Raw genomic sequence first — 26,843 nt, forward strand, 5'->3', positions numbered from 1 at the left:
GACATAAAGTGGGAGTGTCTTAAAATCCTGCGCATCTTCACGACACAGTCCACATCAGTTTGATCCCTTGTGACAGTTAGAAGATAATGATCAGTAAAAGATGCATTTGTAGGGTGAGAAATTGAGACTGAGTACATAATGCAAGGATAATACGACTTGACTGAAAAGGAGAAGTTGTCAGCTTATATGCCGAGCGTAGGAAAAAAGATGACTTTTGGGGCTTGAAAAATGGTGTTGTCTTATATTCTGAGTCGATTTACATGATGCGGTTTAATATTTAATTCTTTGCTGTCTCAGATTTTTTTCTCACAGCTCTATTTGGTCTCCCTTGGGTCCTTCACTTAACATTCATTACTCTATCTGTGATCGACCCTATTGGATTCATCGTCTTCACAATGCCCATGAGACAGCTTTCCTTTGATGTTTTCTGTCTCACTTAATTTGAAGGATTCAGTCCAAGTCGTGGTCTGTTTGTCATTGTTGTTGGGTGTTGGGTATCGCTCAGTAGGTCTTAAGGAAGTTTTTGCAGTATGAAGTAGTTTAACTTATGCATCTATTAACTACAAAGGCTATGTACATCCAGTAAAGTGTTCAAGCTGGAAGATGTCTACATGCCTGATTGTACACTCAGCTCTAGACTAACTCCAATGTGTGGGTTTGTGTTCTCTACATTACTGTGTGGGTGGTACTGTACTTAGATCCACGTTAACCCACTATATGCCAGACCTTTATACTATACCTCCCCAAGTCTTTAGCCAATGGATTTCAAGTTATTCTAGTTTACCCCATGTATTTACATTGTTATTACTATCCCATCTCCCACCTTAAAGTGTCTGAGTTCATAGGTTAAGGTGATCCGGAAGCTTTATAACCCTTACATATCTTGTTGGAATTACTGCCGGTGAAGTGGTAGGCTCTGTTGTTGCAAGTAAACCTTTGTTCTCGTATCTGGGATATCTTTTCATCCTCTTGAACCATTCTTTTTCAACTTGGTAGTTGTGGTGATAGGTTGTTGTTGTACTATCCTGTTTCCTCACAGAATTGTTACGGTATAGAACAAGACCATTTGGCCCATTGTGTCTGTGCCTGCTCTGCAAATGAGCATTATGGCTTAGTGCCATTCTCCTGCTTTTTTCCTGTACCCCTGAACATTGTTTCTATTTAAGTAATCATCTAATGCCCTCTTGAATGCTGCGATTGAACCTCCCTCCACCACACTTCCAGGCAGTGCATTCCACACCCCAACCACTCTGTGCCCTCTTGTTCTTGTTCACCTGAGGAAGGAAAACTAGTGATTCAAAACAAACCTATTGGACTTTAACCTGGTGTTTTTTTACATAGAATTTACAGTGCAGAAGGAGGCCATTCGGCCCATCGAGTCTGCACCGGCTCCTGGAAAGAGCACCCTACCCAAGGTTAACACCTCCACCCTATCCCCATAACCCCATAACCCAGTAACCCCACCCAACACAAAGGGCAATTTTGGGCACTAAGGGCAATTTATCATGGCCAATCCACCTAACCTGCACATCTTTGGACTGTGGGAGGAAACCGGAGCAGCCGGAGGAAACCCACGCACACACGGGGAGGATGTGCAGACTCCGCACAGACAGTGACCCAAGCCGGAATCGAACCTGGGACCCTGGAGCTGTGAAGCGATTGTGCTATCCACAATGCTACCGTGCTGTTGTAAGACTTCTTACTGTTCTCTTGTTCTTGATCCTTTTACGAGCAGGAACAGTTTCTCCCTGTCTACTCTGTCCAGCCCCCTCATGATTTTGAACATCTCTATTGAATCTCCTCTTAGACTTCCTCCCTCCAAGGAGAACAGTCCCAACCTCCCCAATGTATCCTCATAACTGAAGTTTCTTATCCTAGGAACCATTCTTGTAAATCTCTTCTGCAATCTCTCCAATAGTAAAGCTTATCTGCACTTCTTCCTATTGCATAGCTTCCAAAATCAGCTGAGGTCTAACCAGTGTTTTATACTATATACAAGTTCAACATTAACTCCACGGTCTTGTACTCTATGCCCCTATTAATAAAGCCCAGAATGTGATATGCTTTATTGTCTGCTCTCTCTACCTGTCCTGCAACGTTCAATGATCAATCTATGCACATATACATCCAGTTCCCTCTGCTTCTGCACGCCAAAAAGAACCGTATCCCTCATTTTATCTTGTCTCTCCATGTTCTTCTTACCAAAAGTCAGCACCTCACACTTCTCTGCATTGAACTCCATCTGCCACCTAGCTGCCCATTCCACCAACTTGTCTATGTCTGTTTGAAGTTCTACAATCTCCACTTCACAGTTTACAATATTTCCAAGTTTTGAATCATCAGCAAACTTCGAAATTGTCCCCTGAACGCCAAGATCTAGGTCATTAATATATACCAGGAAAAGCAAGGGTCTTAATATCAACTCCTTGAGAACATCACTGCAAACTTTCCTTTAGCCCGTAAAATACCCATTGACCATTACCGCCTGTTTCCTATTACTCAGCCAATTTTGTATCCACATTGTTACCATCCCTTTCTTGCGGGGTGGATGGACATTGTGATTGTCCCCATGTTGTTTGTTTCCTCTTCTTTCATCATTTGGGCCATTGTGATATCCTCTGTGACAGAAGATGGCCATTCCTGTTATGAGGATGTGGTTTTTCATTAGGCTCATCATTGTGTTTGGCTGTGTGGTGTGCTGTCAGCTGCGGCTTAGTTCCAGCATTGTCTGTCGCACTGTCATACTGTCTGGGGTTTGCAGTGTTAGCTCTGTGGTCACAGTGTTGACATCATCAACACTCGTCAGAGCCGGAGGTGAGCCTCCTCTGGTTGTTGATTGCTCGCTTGCCTATCCTCCACTAGCGGCGTCATGGTAACCATCTGAGTGGTTGGCCAGTCTGACCAATGAGAGCTTTCCAGCACTTTAACAAAAATGAACAAACCTCCTCTGTAAAGAGTGTCACGACCAAACTTGCTACCTTGCCATGTGGTCTGTTATACTCAACACACTGAGCCCATTCAGAACGGGGGTGGGATTGCCAGAGGGTCAAACTTCACACCTAAGACTTGGGAATATCATCTGCCCACCTACAATGCTGATAGTGTCCTACGTTGCATGTTGTTGTGTTGCTAATGCACTAAATAGGTTGCAAGTCAGAAACGGACAACATCAACTTTTCAGGGCAATTACTGATGGCAATAAATGCAACGCATGTCCTATCTCAAAGAATTAGAGTATTAGAACCATGGGAAGTGCACATCTAGGCTCCAAATAACGATCCACAGTTTTTCAGATTAGGGACATGCCATCAGAACAGAGGGCAATCAGTTATTGGCGAGATTTGAGTAAGAGTATTTTTTAACAATAAGAGTGTGCGGGAGCTGAACTGTCTTTGGCTGACTGGATACAACGGGTTTTGAGAACACAAAGAGAGTGATAAAAGTTTTGGCTGACCTGAGACAAGGGGCACCTGATCACAGTGAGCACTGCCAGTGTCATACACATCCAGAGGAAACATAAAGCCAGTTTGAGGGCCCCACAAGGCCACCCAGACAGGCACAGCTGTTAGGTGGCACAAAGTACAGCATGCCTTGTGCAGAGTCAGGTGACCAGCCACTGTTAAACTTTCCTTTTAGTTATCTTTCCCCATATCCTGCCGTGCGAGAGATTAGCATCAAATCGAACCGCGGGCAGCGTTCCATTGCGTTTATGATGGTTCTGTTCGCAATGCAGGGTGGAAATGGTATAACGGGACAGCAACATGGTTGCACTTATTCTGCATAAAAGAGATGGGGAGGGAGGCAGGCTGCCCTGCAGAATGAGACATTGAGCCTCTCCTCTCCATGCCGACATGTTGGCTTCAGTGTGCTCCTTTCCTGTTGGCCAAGCAAGCTTGGTGCACTCAACAGTGATTGGAACTTCAAGGCCAAATGTGGCACTTGGGAAGTGGAGATGGGTCTGTTCTGTGTGAGTCACTCCACTTGCAAGTGACAATGTGAGAGCTGGCAAACGAGGGGGCTCATGGCGCCATATGACTGGGTGAAGCAGAACATTGTTCAAAATCAGATGGAGCACTATGTGGGAGTGCTTTTGCAGTCTAAACACAATCCCATGTTTTGTGCAGGAAATCTGTCACCAATGGCTTGATCAATGTCCCTCACTTTAGCTCATATCGCCCTTCAGCAGACTTCTCACAAGCAAGAAAACTCGTCCAAAGTGAAACAGGGTGAAAACTCCTTACCGGTTCCCCCTCTCCTCCTCTGTAACCTTTGGCCCCTTTGCGACCTTTTTCACCTGGAACATCATTCTGAGGAAGAAACAGAAAGAGAGATGAGTTTGTGTGGTCAGCAATATAATTTGAATGTGGAAACACAAACTACTGAGCTAAATGGAGGATCAATCCCTTCTGCCTTTCTAACGCTTATTGTCTTCCGGAGACAAAAAAATGCTTTTCCCCCTCCACTCTTGAACCTGTTAAGTTGTTCTTTGTTATTTAACATGAACATTCTTTGGTTTCGATTCTCAAAGAAGAAGTGCCATTGTACTTATACTGTGGTTTAGTAGGTAGCACTCCCCCCTCTGTTTTATAATAGTGTGAGTTCAAGTCCGACTGCAAGGGCATAATCACAAAATCTACGCTAACACATCTGGTGCAATACTGAGGGAGTGCTCCACTGTTGCAGGTGCTTTTGTTTAAATGAGGCATTTAACTGAAGGTCTGCTTAGCCTCTCAAGTACTGAACAGGAAAAAAAAACATGGGGCGGGGTTCTCCGACCCCCCGCCGGGTCGGAGAATCGCCCGGGGCCTGCGTCAATCCCGCCCCCGCCGTGTCCCGAATTCTCTGCTACCCGAGATTCAGCGGGGGTGGGAATCGCGCCGCGCCGGTCGGCGGGCCCCCCGCGGCGATTCTCCGGCCCGCGATGGGCTGAAGTCCCGCCGCTGACAAGCCTCTCCCGCTGGCGTGGATTAAACCACCTACCTTACCGGCGGGAGCAGGCAGCGCGGGCGGGCGCCGGGGTCCTGGGGGGGGGCGGGGCGATCTGACCCCGGGGGGTGCCCCCACGGTGGCCTGGCCCGCGATCGGGGCCCATCGATCGGCGGGCGGGCCTGTCCCGTGGGGGCACTCATTTTCTTCCGCCTTCGCCATGGTCTGACGCTCCGGTGCATGCGCGGATATACACCGGCCGGCGAAGTCCTTTCGGCCCCAGCTGGCGTGGCGCCAAAGGCCGTTCACGCCAGCCGGCGGAGCAGGAACCACTCCGGCACGGGCCTAGCCCCTTAATGTGAGGGCTTGGCCCCTAAAGGGACCCCCCACCCCGCCGGTTAGGGGAGAATCCCAGCCATTGTTCTGTTGAGAAGAAAGGCATGGGGAGGTGGTAGCGGCGTGGTATTGTCACTGGGCTACGCCAGGATAATAATTTGGGAATCCCGGTTTGAATCCCATCATGGCAGATGGTGAAATTTGAATTCAATAAAAATCTGGAATTTCAAGTCTAATGATGACCGTGAAACCATAATTGATTGTTGTAAAAACCCATTTGGTTCACTAATGTCTTTCAGCGAAGGAAATCTGCCATCCTTACGCGGCCTGGCCTACATGTGATTCCAGACCTTGACTCTTAACTGCCATGCAGTTTTTGCTAGTGACACTCACAATCCCATGAAATAATATATAAATAATATGAAATAATATGTAAAAAAGAGTTCTGCCTGGTATCCTGGACAATATTCATTGCTCAACTAAGATCACTAAAAACAAACATCTGGTCATTATCTCATTGTTTGTGGTGCTGTAGAAATGCAAGTCTTTACTGAAATTCACCAGGACAAGATAAGACAACGCCTAAATTTATTGTCTCCTTGTGTGAGCTCTTCAGTGGAGAATGCTCATTGCCTTACTGGGCAGTAATATGCTGCTGAACTTCTCACCCCCATCAATATTCAATGCTGTCACCCTCTGGAATGTCCAAACAGGATTTAGATCAGCATTCAGTGTTCATTACAAAGGGAAGATGTTTAAAAACGCAGAACGGATAGTTTACAGAGTTGTCGTAGACAGCATATGCAGCTTAATAGGATATATACAGAATGTATAGGTTGTTTGGAACCATTTGCACTTTGTTTATCTGGAAGAATAGAATATACTCGCCAGTGTCATGCTGAGCGTTTCTACGGAAACTCAGGCTGGTTTCTCCCCGAGATTAACAACCATATTGGTACCAATTGCGGTTAAATGGGTTCTTAAAAGTCAAGCCTTAGAACCACTACTAAAAATAAAATTCTGGGGCAATTAAGTCGGAAGGGAAATTTGATTTCACGGATGGCCACCCAGTAACTAGGGCTACCAACTCTTCAGAATTGTTCTGGAATCACCAGGAATTAAAGGTTAATCTCCAGATAGCTGTCATGATCAATCATGGGAGTTGTAAAAAAAAATTGCATGTGTTTTTTTTTAGAAATTTAAAGTCATTATTTTTTTCGAATTAAGGAGTAATTTAGTGTGGCTAATCCACCTAACCTGCACATTTTTGGGTTGTGGGGGTGAGACGCACACAGACACGGGGAAAATGTGCAAACTCCACAAGGGCAGTGATCTACGGCCAGGATCAAACCCGGGTCCTCAGTGCTGTGAGGCAGCAGTGCCCACCACTGCATCACCGTGCCATCCTGTGTTCTTTTTATTTATTTTCTTCCAACACCTTTATTTTTTAATTAGAAAAATATTGAAGATGGGGAGAAAGAAAGGACTGAAAGTCAAGATTCACCAATGGGATAATGAAGATTTCTGATTGGCTGCGAAGGCAGAGTACCATGATGATGAATGTATTAGATTATCGATGATAGGACTGTGGGGGCAGGGCACTTGGCGGCAGGTCATGTGATGAGATTCCCAAGAAAACATTCAACCATGATTTGATAATCCACCCAGCAACTCCCTTTCCTAAGGTTGTGCCCCTTTCACTCAAGTCTGCCATTATCGTTCTTTTCCTGAAAAAAAACCAACCCTTGACCTCTGTGCCGTGGCAGACCAACCCAGCATGAGATGACCATAAGACCTGAGGATATTGGAGCAGAATTAGACCACTCAGCCCATCGAGTCTGCTTCACCATTCAATCAGGGCTGATATGTTTCTCATTCCCATTCTCCTGCCTTGTCCCCATAACTCCTGATCCCCTTATAAATCAAGAACCTATCTATCTCTGTCTTAAAGACACTCAGTGACTTGGCCTCCATAGCCTTCTGCAGCAATGAGTTCCACGGAGTCACCACCCTCTGGCTGAAGAAATTCCTCCTCATCTCTGTTTTAAAGGATTGTCGCTTCAGTCTGAGGCTGTGGCATCGGGTTCTGTGTGTCCGACTAGTGGAAACACCTTCTCCATTGTCACTCTATTCAGGTCTCTCAGTATTCTGTAAGTTTCAGTGAGATCCCCCGTCATCCTTCTAAACTCCGGGTATAGGCCCAGAGTCCTCAACTGCTCTTCAAATGACAAACTCTTCATTACAGGGATCATTCTTGTGGACTTCCACTGGACCCCCTCCAAGACCCCAAATCCAAACTTCCTTTCATCACCAAAGTCCTTGAACATGTTGTCATTTCCTGAATCCATTCCCATCTTTCCTGCAATTCCATGTTTGATTCTCTACGATCAGGTTTCTCCCCAGGCCATACTGTGGAAACAGCCCTAATCCAACTAAAAAATGACATCCTATGTGACTGCAACCACGGTAACTATCCCTCATCATTCTTCTTGACCTGTCTTCAGTCTTTAACACTGTTGCCCTGCTGAGTGGGATTGTCCTCGTCTGGTTCCATTCCTGCCTAACCAGCATTTATCCTTGGCCTCATCCGATGTCTTATCCACATTTTGCCGCTCGCAATATCATTTGAAAATGCCACATGCACATTAGGCGCTAAGCTCTTGAATTCCCTCCCTCAACCTCACCGTCTCTTTATCTCTCTCCCAGCCTTTCAAGTTTATTCTCAATGTCTAACAATTTGGTCAAGCATTTGATTGCCTGTCCTAAAATCTCTTTATGCAGGTGGCTCAGTGTCAAACATTGTGTGGTAACCTTCCCGCAGGGGGATTTTACTGTGCGAAGTGCACTACATGAAGGCAAGTTGTTGAGAGAAAACCTCATTTTTAAAAAAGAGGCACCATGGTTTTGACATGTGAGAAGACCAGTTTCCAAGTCGCTGATCTTCAATTAACCCCCTGTAATAGATATGACCTGAAGTGGGCCTAATACGAACCACTATGGGCTAGGTCGCTGGAGCCTGGTATAGTCACTCATTTACACTTAGAAATATAGAATATAGAAATGGGGATGGTATTCACCTTACACTTCTATTACAAAAAAAGCCCCTATGACAAAATAATAAAACACAAGAAATAAGATGAGGGCCTAATAGATGGATTAGGTGCCTGTAACTTGTCCAAGGTCTTATATTGGTGACTTTCTGAAGCTTTGTCAGAGAAAGAGTTAAAATTAGCCAATTTTCAAGAGGACTGAGCACAAACAGTTGTTTAATTGGTCTGCTGGCTCTGGACAACATCGCACATCTGGATCACACTGTTCACACTTCAGAATCGTGAGATTAAGTTTCGAGAGCAGTGATCACAAAGGGTGAAGGGTTGTTTTGGCAGCTGAGAGAATGAAAGATTAATTACCGAGGAGGAGTTGTGAATCCTCTCAGGTGGATGTGATGGACGTCGTGGCATTGTTCAAGGAAGAGTAGAGGAGTTCCGCCTATTGCTTGGCGGTACAGAACTCAAATTTTACAAGAGAGACATATTGTCGAAGATTTTCGTCTTGCACTTGTCAAAGTAAAAAGACAGAGAATGACCGTCTGAAATTTAGCACTCTTGTGTTTGTCTTAATGAGTGCAGGATGGAAAACTTCAACAACTTGGCTCTCTTTTTAGGAATATTAGAATTCAACCTGGCCCTGGCCAACATTTATCGCTCAACCAACATTATTGAAGCAAAAAAATCTGTTCATTTATCTAACTGCTGTTTGTGAGACCTTTGCCAAGTGCAAATTGACTCTTGGGATTCCGTGCAATAAATTCCCTATAATTCAAAGAGAACTACTGTCCACTGGCTGTGAAGCACTTTGGGACGTTCTGAGGAAGATGCAATAGGAACGCAAGAATTTTTCTCTCCTCGATTCTTCCCTTCCTGTCCCAAAGGCACTAACTGTTGGTTGACACTGGCTCCACAAGTTCAGACAGTGCTCGGGTATTTCAGCCATTTATCATGTGCAAGCTTCAAAAGTTGACTTAAATAAAAATAGAAAATGCTGGAAAAATTCTGCAGGTCTGGCAGCATCTGTGGAGATACACAGAGCTAATGTTTCGAGTCTGTATAACTGCTGGCCATGTTTCCTCATGTCCATACAAACGTGGCCTCTGGTTGAAGTATAATGTATAATTGGTGGTCAAGAGTCCTGGATGTTACTCCCCCCCCCTCCCCCCCCCCCCCCCCCCACCTCCCCCCACACACACACACGCACACCCTGCCCTCTTCTCTAGGCAAAGTGATATTGATTGAGTCTAACTGAGATCGAGTGGTCAGGTGCCCAAGTACTGCACTGGGGAAAGGGGAGATGATGTGGTGTGGGGGGAGCAGGGCACGTGAAGGACGAAAGTAAGGACTGTTTCTAACTCTGCGATTATTGAAAAAGGGAAAAGTCAATACCACGGTCAATTTTGTTCCCATTCTTCCTGGTCAAATGTTAAGCCCTACAGGATTGTTTTCAACCTCGAACAATTTGAAGAATTGTTCAAGGCGCACAGAGATAGGAAGAGGAGAGAGTAGTACGAATTATTATTGGATGAGATAGTCGAGCTGGACAGGGAATATTCGAGGGACCCCACCGTGGAGGGATTGGTGAAGAGAAAGAAGTTGCAGGGGCAGTACGATAGGCTGACGACAGGAAGGACTTTTCTCAGCTATGGAGGGCGATGGGGGCGCAGAATGAATATAGAGAGAAGGCAAGTCAGCTACGGAGACAGGCCGCGTCCAGAGAAACCCTGAGGGTAAGGACAGGGAAGGGGGAGGGAGTGTCAGAGCCGGGGAAGATAAATGAGGAGTTCAGGGAGTATTATGAGAAATTGTATATGGCCGATCTGGGAGGTGAGGAAGGGGATTTGGGCGGTTTTTCGATGGGTTGGAATTCACAAAGCTGGATGAGGAGAGGAGGCAGGCGCTAGAGGAGCCGTTAGGTTGAGAGAGGTGATGGAAAGCATAAGAGGGATGAAATTGGGAAAGTCCCCGGGGCCAGATGTTACCTGGCAGAGTCTTATAAAGAGTTTGTGGCGGAGTTGACACCACATTTACTGGGGACGTTTAGCGAGGCGCTGGAGAAGGAGGATCTGCCGGAGACAATGTCACAAGCAATGATCATGCTAATTCCAATGAAAGGGAAGGAACCCCTAGAGGGTGGGTCACACAGACCCATATCACTGTTGAATACAAACGTGAAAGTGTTGGCTACGTTAGTGGCGGGGAGGATGGAAGGATGCGTTCCTAGGGTGGTTGCAGAAGATCAAACGGGCTTCGTGAAGGGTAGGCACCTTTCTAGTGATATAAGATGGTTGGTTATTGAATGTGATCATGACCCCATTGAGGGGACAGGTACCAGAGATAGTGGTGTCTATGGTCGCGGAGAATGCTTTTGACCCGGTGAAGTGGTGGTATCTGTTCGCGGTTCTGGGATGGTTTGGGTTCGGGCCGAAGTTTGTGGCATGGGTGCATCTGCAGTAGCTGGCTCCGGTGGCGGGTGTATGGACAAATGAGATGAGCTCACGGAGTTTCGGGTTGCATAAGGGAACGAGGCAGGGGTGTCCGTTGTTGCCATTTTTGTTTGCGCTAGCGATAGAGCCCTTGGTACTGGCCCTTAGGGGATTATGAGGGAGAGTAGGAAGCACCGGGTATCACTTTCTTGAGTTATAAGTTGAATGTGGGAAAAAGCGAGGTGTTCCCAGTGAACGAGGCGGGTCAGGGAGCTAATTTAGGGGTGTTCCCATTTACGGTCGCCAAGGATAGGTTTAGATATTTGGGGATCCTGGTGACAGGGAAGAGGGCGACATTGCACAAATGGAACTTAATAAAGTTGGTGGAGGAGATAAAGGAGGACTTTAGGAGATGGGATACACTGCATCTGACTCTGGCGAGGAGGATCCAAGTGGTGAAAATTAATGTCCTGCCAAAGTTCCTATTCGTATTCCAGACACTCCCAATTTTTATTCAGAAGGCATTTTCCAGAAGCTGGACGCAGGAAAGGTGCCCAGGCTAAAGAGGGCCCTGCTACAGAGGCAGAAAGGGGGGTTGGCATTACCAAATCTGCGACACTATACTGGGCAGCTAACGTGGAGAAAGTGAGGCGATGGTGGGAAGGAGAGGGCCAGAATGGGTTTAGAATGGAGGAAGAATCGTGCAGGGGGTCTAGCCTGAGGGCCATGGTGATGGCGGCACTACCGCTGTCACTGAAGAGATATACTGAGAGCCCATTGTACAGTCCACGATAAAGGAGTGGAAGCAGCTGAGGAGACATTTTAGGATGGAGGGATTCAAGCCAAGGGAGACGTATTGTCTGTACAGGAGGTGGAGAGAGGTGGGGCTGGTGAAGGTGAGGGATTTCTATTTGGAGGAGAAGTTTGCAACTCTGGAAGAGCTGCGGGAGAGGGTAGAACTCCCGAAGGGAAGTGAATTTAGATATAAAGAAGTGAGGGACTTTGCACGGAAGGTGTAGAAAGGGTTCCCCAGGCTGCCGAAGTATGCACTAGTGAGATGGATGCTGCTTCTGGACGTGTAAAGGGAGGGTAGGATCGGAGACATATACGGTTGTCTGGGGGAGCAGGGAGAAGCGCAAATGATGAGGATCAATGAGACATGGGAGGAGGAGTTGGGTGGGGTGGGGGGAGATATTTTGGGGAGTGCGGAGTGAGGTGCTGCGCAGGGTGAATTCGACCCGCTTGTGTGTGCGAGGATGAGTTTGGTGCAGTTTAAGGTGGTACACAGGGTGCACATGACTCGGGCGAGGATCAGTGGGTTCTTCAAGGGGGTGGCAGACGAGTGTGAGAAGTGTGGGCGGGGACCAGCAAATCAAGTGCCTATGTTCTGGGATTGTGAGAAGTCGGACAGGTATTGGGTGGGAGTGTTCAGGCTGCTAGTAAAGGGGTAGAGGCCGGGCCGGACACAATGGTGGCGATTTCTGAGGTATCGGAAATGCAGGAGCTGATGGAGGGGAGGAAGCCGATGTCGTGACCTTCGCCTCTCTGGTTACCCGGCAAAGAACTTTGCTGGAATGGTGGTTGACAGCGGGGGTAGGGGTGAAAAAGGGGAAAACGTGTACATCCTGGAAAATTGTGAGCTGGGAGAATGTTCCCAGATTATTTATGTTTTTCGATTTGTGAATATATTTGGAATAAAATACATTTTTAAAAAATAAACTACGTTCTTTGAGCTACTCAGTGTGGACTCCTTCTTGTCTTATAAAAGATGGTGTTGCTCAAAAGGAGATTGTGCCAGGAGTCAGTCGTGACCTGCCCTGCGTACGAAAGAAGTGTGAGTGCAGGCTGGGGGGTCGCACAAATCAGAGATTTTAATGTATTTACCACATCTTAACACAATATTTTTAGTTCTTGTATTAGTGGACGTGCATTCCAAAATATCACCTCCCTATAGCTGAGAAGAAACTCGAAGTTTCAGTCAGACTCTGGTGAGTTCCCCACCGCACCAACTCTTCTTGGAGTCTAATTCCAGGAAAATGGAGGGCCCAGAATGAGGGGGAAGGCCACCATCTCATGAGCCACTCCTCATGTGTGAGGCTTGTGAATGTCATTGGGGCTGTTTCATCACAGCCAATCATAATTCTCATCTTCCATCAGTGGGAGGGACCCTGCATGAAGTAATTGTACGGCTCTCACTTCAGTTCGGTCTCAACCAGTGGTGATAGGGTTATGGAACCAGGGCAGGTAGTTGGAGCTGAAGTCCGCTGGTGGCAGGATTCTCTGCTCCTGCCGCTTGTCAACGCGATTTCCCATTGAAGCCACTCCAGGGCACCCGGAAACCCACGGCAGGTGTGCATTGCCAGTAGGAACAGAGAATCACAACGGTCGGAGAATTCTGGCCTTTATCACATCTTGCTGCCAACCACCTCCCTCATCAATGTTTTTTATAAAATTTAGAGTGCCCAATTCATTTTTTTTTCCAATTAAGGGGCAGTTTAGCGTGGCCAATCCTCCTAGCCTGCACATCTTTTGGGTTGTAGGGGCGAAATGGGGAGAATGCGCAAACTCCACAGTGACCCAGAGCCGGGATTGAACCTGGGATCTTGGCGCCGTGAGGCAGCAGGGCTAACCCACTGCGCCACCGTGCTACCCCCATCATCAATGCTTTTAGGGATAATAAATGAAAGTAAAGACAAAACCCACGAGCCATTTTTACTTCAATGATTTTTGCACACAGCTGGAAATTTGTCCCTGCATTGCAATTTTTCTGAGACTACACGGTTGACGATGGCTATGGAATAGTGCCAGGAACCTCAGCGGGTTTGGAGGCCACAGTCAATATGTATGAACTTGACAGAGATCAGCATTGCATCCCCCTAGCACCAGCACCAATAACCCTTCATATGCTTCCCCCCCCCCCCCCCCCTCCCACCCCTACCCTCGCATTGAGTGACTTCAACAGGCCAAATTATATTGGGATCAGATCCCACTCAAATTATATTGGGTGGGATCCCTTCCCCCAAACTGAGTGGGGAACCATCCTGAGAATCAGCAAACTCCTCTCCGTTCCACCTCTCTTCACCAGTCATCACTTACGTCAGCTCCAGGGTCACCCGGTTCTCCATCATCACCTTTCGAACCTGGGAAGCCTCTTGTTCCCTATATGAGAGAGACAGAGAGTTAGAAAGAAACATGAGACATGCAAAAGGCCATTCCCATCTCAGATTTTGCCCTCAAAGAAAAGATTTGGAATTCCGGTTTGGATCTCTCACTCCACAGTTCAAAGAGGATATAATGAACAACTCATGTGCAATGAGGAAATAAGAAGAGACAGTCTTTTGTGTGTTCTTTCTTTTCAAAGAAAAACAATCTGGGCATCTGGAAAAGCTTCTCAAACAGCTCCCAACCATAGGCATCTGTTGGTCAGAAGCTTGCCAATCCTAAACAGTTTTTGCCAAACAACCCTTCTGGCTGTAGTATATACTTTTCAAACAGGAGTGACAGCTTCTATGCCTGTCCTCACCTTCTTAGACTTTGTATTAGAGTGGCTGTTGAACCCACCCGCACCCTTCTCTCAACTGTGAGACTCCACATGACAGTGTAGGGTTGGCAGGAAGTGGGGTGGGGTCCCTGAGCAGTGATAGCCCACATAATCTTTTCTGGGACCATGAAGCTATACTCCCGCTGCTCCAACATTTAAAAAATTGATTGAAGGCTTACCATTGGTGCGACCTCTTCTCTTCCAGTGATTTGTGCAACTGGAAGTGTATATATGGGCCAGGTTCCCAGTCATTCCAGCCTAAAATGCCAACTGGGACCATTTTTACATCGTAAGACCCAACTCCCATATTATAAGGGATTGCTGACCTCAAATCAAGCAGTGGTTTTGGATCAAAAACAGAAAATAAGGGATAACCTCAGTAGGTCTGACAGAATCTGTGGAGGGAGAAGGAAGCTAATGTTTTGAGTCTGGATGACTCTTTGTCAAAGCTAGAGAGAAGTGGAAATAGGGTCAGATATATACAGTAGTGGGATGGTGGGGGGTGTGGAGCAGTGGGGCTGGATAAGGTAAGATAAAGTCGCCATTATCCCATATGACCATCGGCTGCTTTCCCCTTTGAGGGGGAGAGCTGACTGGTGGTAATTTGACCTGAGCATCACCACACCTCAGGTGAGGGGCAAGGTTGAGAAGCCAGGGCCTTCATGAATAATGGAGGGACAGTGATAGATGGAGATTGACAAAGCTGACGTGGACAAAAAGATAAAGGTAATGTAAATGGTGGACATAATGACTAAGAAGTGTGCTGATAGTGGCACATTATGAGGTCAGAATGTGTTCATGGCAGAACAAAGGTAAGCAGTGTGTCAAAGAAACCATAGCCCATTAGGCTCAGCGCTCCCACCCTGGTGTGGCGGGGCTTTGAATACCCAGGTATGGCCCCCTTTCAAAATGGAGCCGATGCAATGCCAGTGTTAACAGGCCAATAAGGAGACAGATCTCATTTTGAGACATTTACTCCCTCACGCCACCTCCACATCATCCCCCTCCCCAACATTGTCTATGCTAGGCAATGACACTCACAATTAACCCCATTGTTTTCTATCCATGCCCAAAGTTTACCATGGAATCCCCAAAGTTTTGGACTCATTTAACAAGACATGAGAGATGTCTTCCAAATGCATTTTGAAAGTTTGGTTATATTCTGTCAGAGGGATTTTCACAACCCTTCAGGGATGTCACTATGTTGGAGCTAAGGAAGATCTTCTGATTCTCTTTGTCAGGCTGTTGTGTAGATACTCAAATTTGTCTCTGATAATCAGTTCCATTCTTTGCCATGGACAGAGCAGTGTGGGGGACATGGGGCCATGGGGGGGTCGGGTGTGGGTGGTGACACTAATGGGCTAAAGCTGCCCGTTTCCATGGGTTTGTAAACGGGTCCAGGAATACAATGAGAGAATCTTGCATTGTGGTTTCTTCGCCACCTCCGACAGATTCTAAGCAATGTAGTTAAAAGTGGGATATGGCTGGCACCAGTTATCTACCTTACAGTAGCGAGTAGCAAATTAAGATCAATTAGATCCCCATTTGAGGGAAATTGGAGAGACCAGCAGAATCTTCTCCATGGTAGGCAAGCCTCCCATTGAGGCTGAATTCCAGTCATTGTCTTGGAACCTCCAATAAAGGCACCCCCACTCTAACACTCCACCCCCTCCCCACCCATCCCACAGTGGCTGGGCCAGAGGGGCACAGCAATTGCCACCAGCCATTTAGTGAAAGGGTTCCCTCTCCACACTGATGGCTGCTCACTGTGGCCACACTTATTTTTGTAGTCTTCAGGGGGCACCTCCAACTGGAGATGCCCTCATGGTCTCTTACCTACGTCAAAAGTTTGCACCTCACACAGTGGGTGGGATTCTCGGGATCTGTTGCGAGCGGCAACAGTAAATTTGACTTTACAGCCAGAATTCCATTCAGTCACAGCAGCACTGGATAATCCCAGACGCGAGCAAGGATGGAAAATTTCAGTCAGTGTGATTGCCGGCTGCCCATAACTTCAGGCGCTCCAATTGGACCTTTGGTCTGCGCAGTATCGCCTGCCATCCCTGGTTGAACATGGGTCCCGGAGGTTGGCTGTTAATTGGCTCCCTCGCTAAAATTCACACGAATGGGTGGGACTCGTACAGTATCAGAGCTGGGATTCACATATGGCTCCAACTGTTTGCCGGAAAATCCAGTCCAATATGTCGGTTGTTGTCTCCGTCTGTTTAATCAATCTATTGAATGTGGGAACGGCATTAACCAGTGGCTATTCTACTGGTGTTTTTTTTTAATTCTTTCATGGGAACGGGGCATCGCTGGCAAGGCCAGCATTTGTTGCCTGCCCCTAATTGCCCCTTGAACTGAGTGGCTTGCTAGAGACATTTCAGAGGGCAGTTATGAGTCAACCATGTTGCTGTGGGACTGGAGTCACAGATCATCCAGACCAGGTAATGAGGGTAGATTTCCTTCACTAAAGGTATATTTGTGAACGAGGTGGGTTCTGACGACAATCGATGATCGTTGTCATGGTCACCATTTCTGAGACTAGCTTTGCATTCCAGATTTTAAAATTGAATTTAAATTCCACCAGCTGCTATGTTGAGAGCTGCAGCACACAAGACTGAGCCTCTGAATTACTAATCCAATGACATTACCACTCTCCCACCAGCTCTCCTAATTTACTTCTTGAATCCCTTTCAGCTCTTCAAGATAAATACCTCGGGGAAAATCGGTCTGGGGATCTGCTGTCCTTACCCGGCCTGGTTTACATGTGACTCCAGACCCACAGCGGTGGGATTGGCTCTTAGCTGTCTCTGAAGTGGCTTAGCAAATCCACTCCGCTCAAAGACAATTAGGGCTGCCAGTGATGTGCCGTGAAGGAATAAATTTAAAAATTAATGATGGTGCTGAATAAACATGCATGCTCCTTAACCAAACATTGAGTATACAATATAACATGATCTATGATAGCCTAGGAATTAGGAAAACAAACTTACATTTGATCCAGAGTCTCCTGGTTTACCTGGGATACCCTATTGGGAGACGGAGCAAAACATTTATTAGATTTATCACTTTATACTAGAATCCATCAGCACAGAAAAAGCAATGCCCCCCATTCGCCGACACAAACGCCGTTAAAGCCGCTAACTCTCGCGAGAGGGCAATAGCAGAATTTGCGCCAAGGCGATCTCACTTTGAGATCTTCCTCATCTGACCCCACCGGCGTCATAATCACGTTAACGCCCAATTGGGGCGGGCACCTGATTACCAGGAACTTGCATGGATTATAATATTCAATAACCGCTTTTTGCCGTTGCTTCCGGGTTTGCCGTATGTCCCCTCCCCCACCCCCCCCCCCCCCCCCCCAGTAGGATTCGCTACTGGTTTCCAAAAAAGGAAATCAGTCTGTTGACCATGACAGGGGCTCAGAGATGAGTATAGCCCTCCCCGGACTGGTGATTGACATGGCTGAACAGTGCCTTGGCACAGTCCCCTGGTACAGCCCTATGGCAATGACAGGTTGGCACGATCAGGGATGGGACCAGGAGCGGGCCACAGGCAGTGCCTCAAGGGAACCCCATTTGGGGTGTTCCCATTATGTGGTGATGGGGGGAGGGGGGAAGTGATGCTGGAGGGGGAAGGGGATGTTGCGGCTGCATGGCGGCAAATATACCCAGTGGGTTCTAGATAATTATGCAGCATCCCATACAGCTCAGAGATGTCTTTGAATCTCAGCTTTGCCGGTGAGTTTAGGTCATGCCCCCCCCCCCCCCCCCCCCCCCCCCTCCTCCTCCAGCTGGCTCTATGATCCTTGCCAGCACTTTGAAATTGCACCCTGTGCATTTTTTGGAAAATTCTACCCTTAAGCGTTCCCCTATTCATTTGCACCATTACAATCGTTTAAATAAAGACTTGCATTTACATAGTCATGACAGCCAGGTGTCTCAAAGTTCAGTGTAGTCATTGTTGTAAAGTAGAACACACAGCATCCAATTTATGCACAGCCAGCTCCCACAAACAGCAATGTGATCGTGGCCGGATGATCTGCTTTTTGTGATGTTGGTTGTGCCATAATTATTGACCGAGACACCAGGTGCAACTCCTCTGCTCTTCTTCCAAATAATGCCATGGGGGATTTTACCTCCTCCCAAGCAGGAAAACGGGGTTTGAGATTAACATTTCGGCAGAAAGACAGCACTCCCTCAGTACTGCACTGGGGTGTCAGTCTAAAGCCTTGGATTGGGATTTGAACCCAGAATTTAGTGATTCTGAAGTGGAGTGCCACCAATTGAGCTATGGCTGACACCCAATGACTGACCCACTTTGATTGGAGCCTTTCCAGTTGACAATGGAGCATCTCTAAACCTGAATCAAACACGTTTTGTGTCTCTCACTTAATCTCTTATCATAAGACCTTTGTCCCAGAGCTGAGTGCAAAGGCACAAGTCTGTGCCTCCACTGGGCTTGGTGAATATATCTAATGAGTATTAGATAATTATACAGCATTCCATCCATGTCAGAGATGTCCTAAATTCAATCCCTGACCTGTGCAGTGCTGGTTGGTCTCAGGCTAGCCATAATTTTGGAATGTGTTTTGAGCACCTAAGTTAAGGGAAGGGGAAGTAATCTCCTCTGTTGGCCAGACTGATTGATGGGACCTGTTACATTAATACACCAGGTGATGCACAGAGTCCCAAACAGTGGGTCATGACCTCCTCTCGGACTCAAGGACTGATCATTCGAGTCACAAACTCTGAGGTGATAATGGCAACTGTCAAGGGGAGACTGTGGCTGGGGCATGAATCTTTTATCCCAAATGGTTTGTCAGTGAGAGTTTTTCACTGCCTTCATTGACAATCCTTTCAGTGCCCTGATTGGCCACTGAATTCAGCCTATGTGTTTGTAATGGAGGAGGTACTTTGACCTTGCACTATTAATAAGATCTTATAGCTTACAAATCCATGTTGGATGGCTGGTGACATTCTAATGAACTTTGGATTACTGTTAGAACTGGGAGGTGAAATGTGGGACGATGCACTGCGTGATGTCTCATTTCTGTCCATTGCCACAGCTTTAACCTGGGAGACGTGTAACTCCAAGGGAACATCACTGCTGTCTCTAAGATCCTCAGGCGCTCCTTTTGAAGAGCAGCAGGGAGGATCACCCTGGTGCCTTGGCTCAATGTTTATCCCTCAACACACATCTCTATCTGGTCATTGTCACACTATTGTGTGTGGGAGCTTGCTGTGCACAAATTGGCTGCTGCGTTTCCCACATAACAGCAGTGACTACACTTTCAAAGTTCTTCATTGGCTGTAAGATGCATTGGGCATTCTGAGGTTGTGAAGAATGCTGTAAAACATTTTGGCAACTTTTTAAAAGACAAACGAAGTAGGTGTGAAGCAAGAGGTGATTAAGCCATTGAATGGAAGTAGTACAAGTCACTTACGGGCAATCCGGTTGGTCCCCTGGTCCCGTTTCCTGGTCTACCAGATTCTCCCTGTCATAAATAAGAAAAGATGCATTAGAAAAGAATGAAAGTACTATTCAAGTAGAATAAAGGGATGATGTGAAACTTCATACAAATCTGGTCTGTATCTTTTGAATCATGGCATGTTAAACCCATACATTCAGCCCATTAAATGTTTCACTTATGTTTCTCTCCACCTGAGCCAATTAGCCTTACTCTGTACTTCTGCTCACTCTCCATAAACCCTTAAATGTTTCCTGCCTTTACAATCCCTGGGGAAGGACTGGCAGAAGATTGGCTCACTTGCCCTCATCCTGCATAGGAAGCTGTATGAGGGAGTCGGGAGCTTGTTCCGACACCTTGTGAGCTGAGGCTGACAGCCGCCTTTCAAATCTCACCAGGAGCTTCTCTGGGCTGGGGAATTCCTGGCAGCAGAATCAGTACCTAACCCCAACCTAAAGAAGTGGCATGAAATTTAATCCAGACTCAGCACTGACATTAACACACACAATTCTCAGAAAAATAGTTAGTCACTGAATTTCTATCTGATCTACTTGAATTGACGGTGTTTAAATGATATATTTATCACTAAAAGTTCCCAACTGAAGCATGGGGCAGAATTCAACCAAATATTTTTGATGGGCGCAATCTAACCGAAATAAAACAGAGTCAGTTTTGGGCGGGATTAGTGGAGTTGTTCCCAGCGCTTGTAGCAGAATTCCTCAGTGCAGGAATAGATCATGATGCCATTTTTAAATGGAGCCCTGATCTCTTAACCACCTCCCCCCCCCCCCCCCCCCCCCCCCCAACCCCCACCGACGCAACCCCCAGTCAACCCCAATGCCCCAAGTCACCAGCTGGAGAGTCCTCGGAGCCCTCTGCACTCTACCTCATATGGGCAGGGCACCCCCGTGCCCGACCCCTGACATGGGCACAATGCCAGCTTGGCACCTTTGCTACCAGTCTGACATCTTGACAGTACCGCTACCAGCCTGGCAGTGCCTCGTGGGCACCCTGGCAGTACCAGGTATATCTGCCTGCTCTCCGTTTGTGGGGAGCAGTAATGAACGCACCCCACTGGGGCCTCCTCGGCAAGGCAGATGGATCCCGGGTGACTGATCGATCTGGTGTCAGCACTGCTGAGTGGGTTCTTAAATTCACTTAGTCGTGGACAGGACCCAGATTGCGACGTCTTGTTAGATCTTGTATTGGCTGGTGGCAATCCTGGGAAAGACCACTCCTAGGACCTACTGGTTGTGTCCTGCCCCAATTCTGGCGGGATGTGGTTGGTGGATTATGCCCTAAGTGTAATTTTTGGCGAGTTTGGAGGGGTGTTTCCCTTCGGCTTTTTGGGTGAGATCTATACCGCTGGTCAATCACTTGGTCATTTATTTAGGCCATAGGGAGTTTCTCCCCAGTCAAGCCCACACTTAAAAACTTTTTTATCACTGGGGAGCTGTACACGCCGGCCAGACCAGCTCCTCAGAGATCAGGTTGCCGTTTTGAAAGGGTGCCCTGATCTCAAAGTTAGCTTGAGGGTCCCCACACCCCATACACAGGGGCAGTACCCCACGTCTCACAATTGAGGACATCCCCCTTTGGGGTTGCAGAGGGGCCCCCTCTTTTCAGGCCTCCCCACCCTCTTTTTGGGTCTCACCATTTCAGGACCCCATCCTTGACCCCCTCAACCTTTATGAGGCCCCTTCATACCCGTCCTTCATCCCCTTTCATGGGTATGGTCTCCCCTCAGACCCCGACTCTTGGCAGTGCCACCCTGGTACCCAGGCACCCTGGCACTTCCACCCTTGCACCCTGACTGTATCCCTGCCAGCCTGGGAGTGCCACCCATGCATCGTGGCAGTGCCAGAGTGGCAATGCCAAGGTGCCAGGCTGGCAGTGCCAAACTGCCCAGTGCCAGAGAGAGTGCCAAGGGGACACCATGCCCTGTCCCCAACCACCCAGGGGCCTCCAATAGCCCCCAAAGGTGCCATTAATAATAATAAGGTGCACAGACACCTGGTCCATGTCTGTGTAGACCAGTACTAATCGGTGCCTGGCGCAGGCCTGGCTTGGGATGCTGTTAATTCCTGGCCACCGGGAGAATCCTATGCAGACATCTTTAAATTAGCTGTATGGCACATTTAAATATGCTATGATGTGGAGATGCCGACGTTGGACTGGGATGAGCACAGTAAGAAGTCTTACAACACCAGGTTAAAGTCCAACAGGTTTGTTTTGAATCACTAGCTTTCGGAGCACAGCTCCTTCTTCAGATGAGGAAGGAGCTGTGCTCTGAAAGCTAGTGATTTGAAACAAACCTGTTTAAATATGCTGATCTGGACCTCGCACAGCAAGGGCAAGATCGAGATCGTGACATCTCGTGAGGTTCGGATGAATCTCGCAAGACGTCTCACGCATTGCGAATCTCGCGAGAAGACTCTCATGATATTCAATGGTCTTGTCACGTCACCAAGTCTGGTGTGACAAGGCCGGTAATTCGCGGCCATGAATTCCTTCAGACATTGTAAAGCACTGACAAATCACTGACTTCACTTCCTGAGGTAAATGATCAAGAGCATTCTGATTCCTTCTTTTCTCCATTGCTCTAACCTTGCACCCTAAAACTCTGTCTCCATTTTTTCCCCTTCATCTAAGCTCTTCAAACTTCCCCTGAGACTGCACTGCTGTGTCCTCCACCCATCAACCCAAATACCTTCACAGTGTGCTTTCAAATCCCTGTCAACTCCGTGGTGGAATTCTGGAGACCAAGTCCAGTGGCGAAAGCAAAAGTCGGAATGATTTTTTCCTGGAAAGCGTGATGGCTTCACAGTGAGATCTTGTGCCATTCAGCTCACTAATTATGTAGCCTTGAGAAACAGGTTGTATCTCTTGGGAGAGTGGGCAGGAAGCAGCCAAACCTGCGGTCACCACATAGGTTCCAATGTCCAGGTGCCATGTTTGAACACCACTCAGTCATTCACTCTTCCACTCCACTCCTTGCTCCTGTGGTGGCAAGGGATCCATTCAACAGAAACCCCATTGGCATTAGCGGGACCAGAAGATCCGGCCACTGGCGAACTATCCCCCACTTCTGCATAACACGCGGTGGAGGGTAAGGGAAATCCCACACATTGTCTACTTACCTGGATGAGTGTAGGTAGCTGCAATGGCTTCTAAATAGAAGCTTGACACTATCCAGGACAAAGCATCTCACTTCATCAGTAGCTCATCAACTCCCTTAAATATCCAAACTTTCCACCATCCTGACTGCATTGTGTACCGTCTATAATATGCCCGATGACATGTCGCCAAGACTTCTTGGCAAGCACCTCCCATACCAGTCATCTCCACTGCCTAGAGGGCAAAGGCAGTTGACACATGACAAACTCATCACATTCAAATTCCCCTCTGAATTGCACACCATTCCTACTTTGAAATATATCGCTGTTTCTGCATCATCGCCAGGTCAAAATTCTGGAGCACCCAACCTAACAGAGCTGTGAGGATACCTTCACCACACAGACCACAGTGGCTCAAGTAGGAACTCCACCACTACCTTCTGAAGGGCAACAAGAAATAAGCAATAAAAACTGGGCCTGCCAACTATGCCCACTGCCCAGGAATGAATGTGATCAAAAAAAGTTTTCATGTTAATGCCAGAGTGCAGGGTCCAGGATCTTTAACATTTGACTGCAGTCCAAAGGCCTCAAAGTGAAATTTTACAATTTTTCTTTTCTCTTTCAGATGCTGACAGGGTATAAATGCTGTTTTATGCTTCCAAATCTGGTCATTGTGCATTTTCTTACCATCTCACCCATTGGGCCCGGATCACCAGGGTAGCCCTTTGGACCTCTGGGTCCTCTGGTTCCCTGGAGGATGAATGAAACATCAATTAATCCTGTAAGAATTCTCAGTTACAAATTCAGAATAGTCTGTCAATCAGGAAGCAAATGGAGTGAAACCGAGGAGCCATGAATTGAAATTATCGAGGAGGCAGGCACTGCGGTCCCTGGTTGGTTTGTTGCACATTGCAGTCACCAAGTCTAAACCACTATATTGGGTAATATTCCTCCTTACAGTAAAGTGCCTCAGCTAATGGGTGAGCCACACTTTGGTTTGTGTTTCTTCTTTTGCTGGCGTCGCTGGGGGTCACTTCATTTGATGCATAATAATGTACACCAGGCATAAACTGAGGTTAGGCCTTTTTGCAAGCGGTGAATTCTTACCGCGACAACAATCACATTTTGACAAAGGGGCAAACGAGTGGCATTGGAGAGGAAAGTAAAAGAGGGTGGTGTGACAGAGCACAACAATTAATGTTTACATTGCATCTTGAATGTGATAAAACATCCCAAGGCACTTCTTAGGAGAATTCTAAAACAAAGTATGACAATGGAAAGGATTAGGAGAGCTTCAGGCCAGGTGACCGAAGTTTAATTGAAGAGGTAGGCTTTAAGGAGTCTCCTAAATAAGGAAAGAGAGGCAGAGAGGTGGAGGGGTGTCGGGGCCTAGACAACTGACAGCACAGCCACCAATAAAGGAGCAATTAAATTTACAGATGATCAAGTGGCTAGAATTAGGGAGCGCAGGTATCTCAGAGGGCAGTGGGACAGGAGGAGATTACAGGGATAGGGAGGGGCGAGGTCACAGAGGAATTTTAAAATTAAGACGTTGCTTGGGCAGGAGCCAGTCAGTGAGCACAGGAGTGAGAGGGGAATGGAACTTGGTGCAAGTTATGATAGGCAGCTGATATTTTGGATGACCTCAGATTCGTGAAGGGAATAGTTCACAACTCAGAATATACAAGTTAGGCGTGGTCCACAATGATCTGGGACAAAGGACCATTCATTATGGGGATGCTGTGTACCCTAAAGCAGCGCAATAACTCTCAGATGTATGTACATTGATTAGAGGAGATGGAGGCCTGATATAGGTAGAATGGGGAAATCGGTTCTGCGGAGGGAATACGGGCAGCTAGGTACTAAATTAGAAAGCACAAGGTAATAATCTATATACACCACATGCTAACTGGCACAGGGCCAATTTTCTATGTTTCTACAGTGGGATTATGCTATTGAGTTGGATGATCAGCCATGATCATAATGAATGGCGGAGTAGGCGCGAAGGGCCAAATAGCCTCCTCCTATTTTCTATGCTTCTATGTTTTCTATGTTTCTAATAAGGTGAAAAAGGTAAATGTGTGGCTCAAAGATTGGTGTGGAATTTCAAATTCAGTTTGAGGGCAATAAACTCAAGTCCCCAGGGTCTGATTGCCTACATCCTAGGGTCTTAAAGGAAGTGGTAGCAGAGACAGTGGAGGCATTGGTTATAATATTCCCAAATTCGCTGGATGCAGGAAAGGTGCCAGTGGATTGGAAAAACCCTCATGTAACCCCCGTTCAAAAAGGAAGACAGGCAGAAAGTAGTAAATTATAGACCAATTACTTTACCCTATATTGTTGGGAAACTGTTGGAATCTATTATCAAGGAAGTAGTAATAGTACATTTGCAAAGTCAAAATGCAATACATCAGAGTCAACATGGTTTTATGAAGGGTAATTGTGTTTGACTAATTTACTGGAGCTCTTTGAAGATGTAACAAGCCAAGTGGATAATGGGCGTGCTGCAGATGTTGTATACCTGGACTTCCAATAAGCATTTGATAAGGTGACGCACAAAAGGTGAAATCAACAGGTAAGATCCCATGGGGTTAGGAGTAATATATTGGCTTGGATAGAGGATTGGCTAACCAATAGAAAGCAGAGAGTGGGGAATAAATGAGTCTTTTTCTGGTTGACAAGCTGTAACTAGAGGGGTGCCACAGAGTTCGGTCCTTGGGCTCCAGCTATTTACAATCTATATGAATGACTTGGATGAAGGGATATAATGTACAATTTTGTAGCTGGCACTAAAATAGGTGGAAAAGCAAGTTGCAATGAGGAAATAAGAAATGTACAAAATGATATTGATTGGTTAGGTGAATGGGAAAAAAAATAGGCAGATGGAATTTAACGTGGATGAATTTGAGGTTAAAAAGGCAACTTATTATCTGAATAGAGAGAAACTTCAAAATGCTTTGGTGCAGAGGGATCTGGGTGTCCTTGTGCATAAATCGCAGGAAGGTAGTATGCAGGTACAGCAGTAATAAGGAAGGCAAATTGAATTTTGGCATTCATTGTTAATGGAATAGCATATAAAAGTAGGGACGTGCTTCTCCATCTGTACAAGGCATTGGCGAGACTGCATCTGGAGTACTGTGCGCAGTTTTGGTCCCCTTACTTGAGGAAACAGGTAAATGTAGTTGAGGTGGTTCAGAGAAGATTCACTAGATTAATTCCAGGGATGAAGGACTTGCCTTGTGAAGAGACATTGAGCAGTTTAGGTATATACTCGTTGGAATTTAGAAGAATGCGGGGAGATCTAATTGAGGTACATACGATGCTGAAGAGGATTGACAGGATAGACTTAGAGCAAATGTTTCCTCTTGTTGGACATTTTAGAATGGGAGGCCTTAGTTTTAGGCTAAAGGGTGACAGTTTAAAACAGAAATGAGGAGGAATTACTTCAATCAATGGGTCATGAATCTGTGGAATTCCCTGCCCCAGAGTGCAGTGGATGCCAGAACACTAAACAAATTTAAGGAGGTTTTTAATTAGTAGCAGGATGAAGGATTATGCGGTGAGGGCAGGAAGGTGGAGATTACGTCGAGATGAGATCTGCCATGATCGTATTGAATGGCGGGGCAGGCCCAAGATCTGAATTGACTACTCCTGCTCCTAGTTCTTATATTCTTATGTTCTTATATCAGGAGGCATTGTAGCAGAGGTGGCTAAGGCAGGAAGAGCCAGACCACTAGTATCTCAGACTTGCCTTCAAGAGTCTGGAGGAGCATAACTATTCTTCTCAACCCCACAACAAAGAAAGGAACTTAACCTTTGAACCCATTTCAAAACATGCAATACCTGATCTAGGCCAACCCAGAAATGGCAATCATGGTTCTATGTATGGAAATGGTTCCAGTTTGTATTTTAGATGGGCATAAGTTTCAGACTTTCAGACTGTCCAGGGTACAGGACATGTGGAAGGGGGTTTCT

General features: G+C 46.7%; 1 protein-coding gene across 1 annotated transcript in view; it reads right to left on the reverse strand.

Moving 5' to 3' along the window:
• col6a1 (collagen, type VI, alpha 1) overlaps window positions 1-26,843 on the reverse strand; it is a 98,795-nt gene that overhangs the window by 21,949 nt on the left and 50,003 nt on the right. Inside the window, exons 22-26 of the mRNA XM_038787136.1 lie at window positions 23,556-23,618; window positions 19,729-19,779; window positions 17,276-17,311; window positions 13,835-13,897; window positions 4,242-4,307 (exon numbers count right to left, since the gene is read on the reverse strand). Coding sequence (XP_038643064.1) covers window positions 4,242-4,307; window positions 13,835-13,897; window positions 17,276-17,311; window positions 19,729-19,779; window positions 23,556-23,618 — 279 coding nt within the window. The remainder of the gene's footprint in view (window positions 1-4,241; window positions 4,308-13,834; window positions 13,898-17,275; window positions 17,312-19,728; window positions 19,780-23,555; window positions 23,619-26,843) is intronic.

The sequence above is a fragment of the Scyliorhinus canicula genome, chromosome 2, assembly GCF_902713615.1.
Source record: "Scyliorhinus canicula chromosome 2, sScyCan1.1, whole genome shotgun sequence".
NCBI classification, from domain to species: domain Eukaryota; kingdom Metazoa; phylum Chordata; class Chondrichthyes; order Carcharhiniformes; family Scyliorhinidae; genus Scyliorhinus; species Scyliorhinus canicula.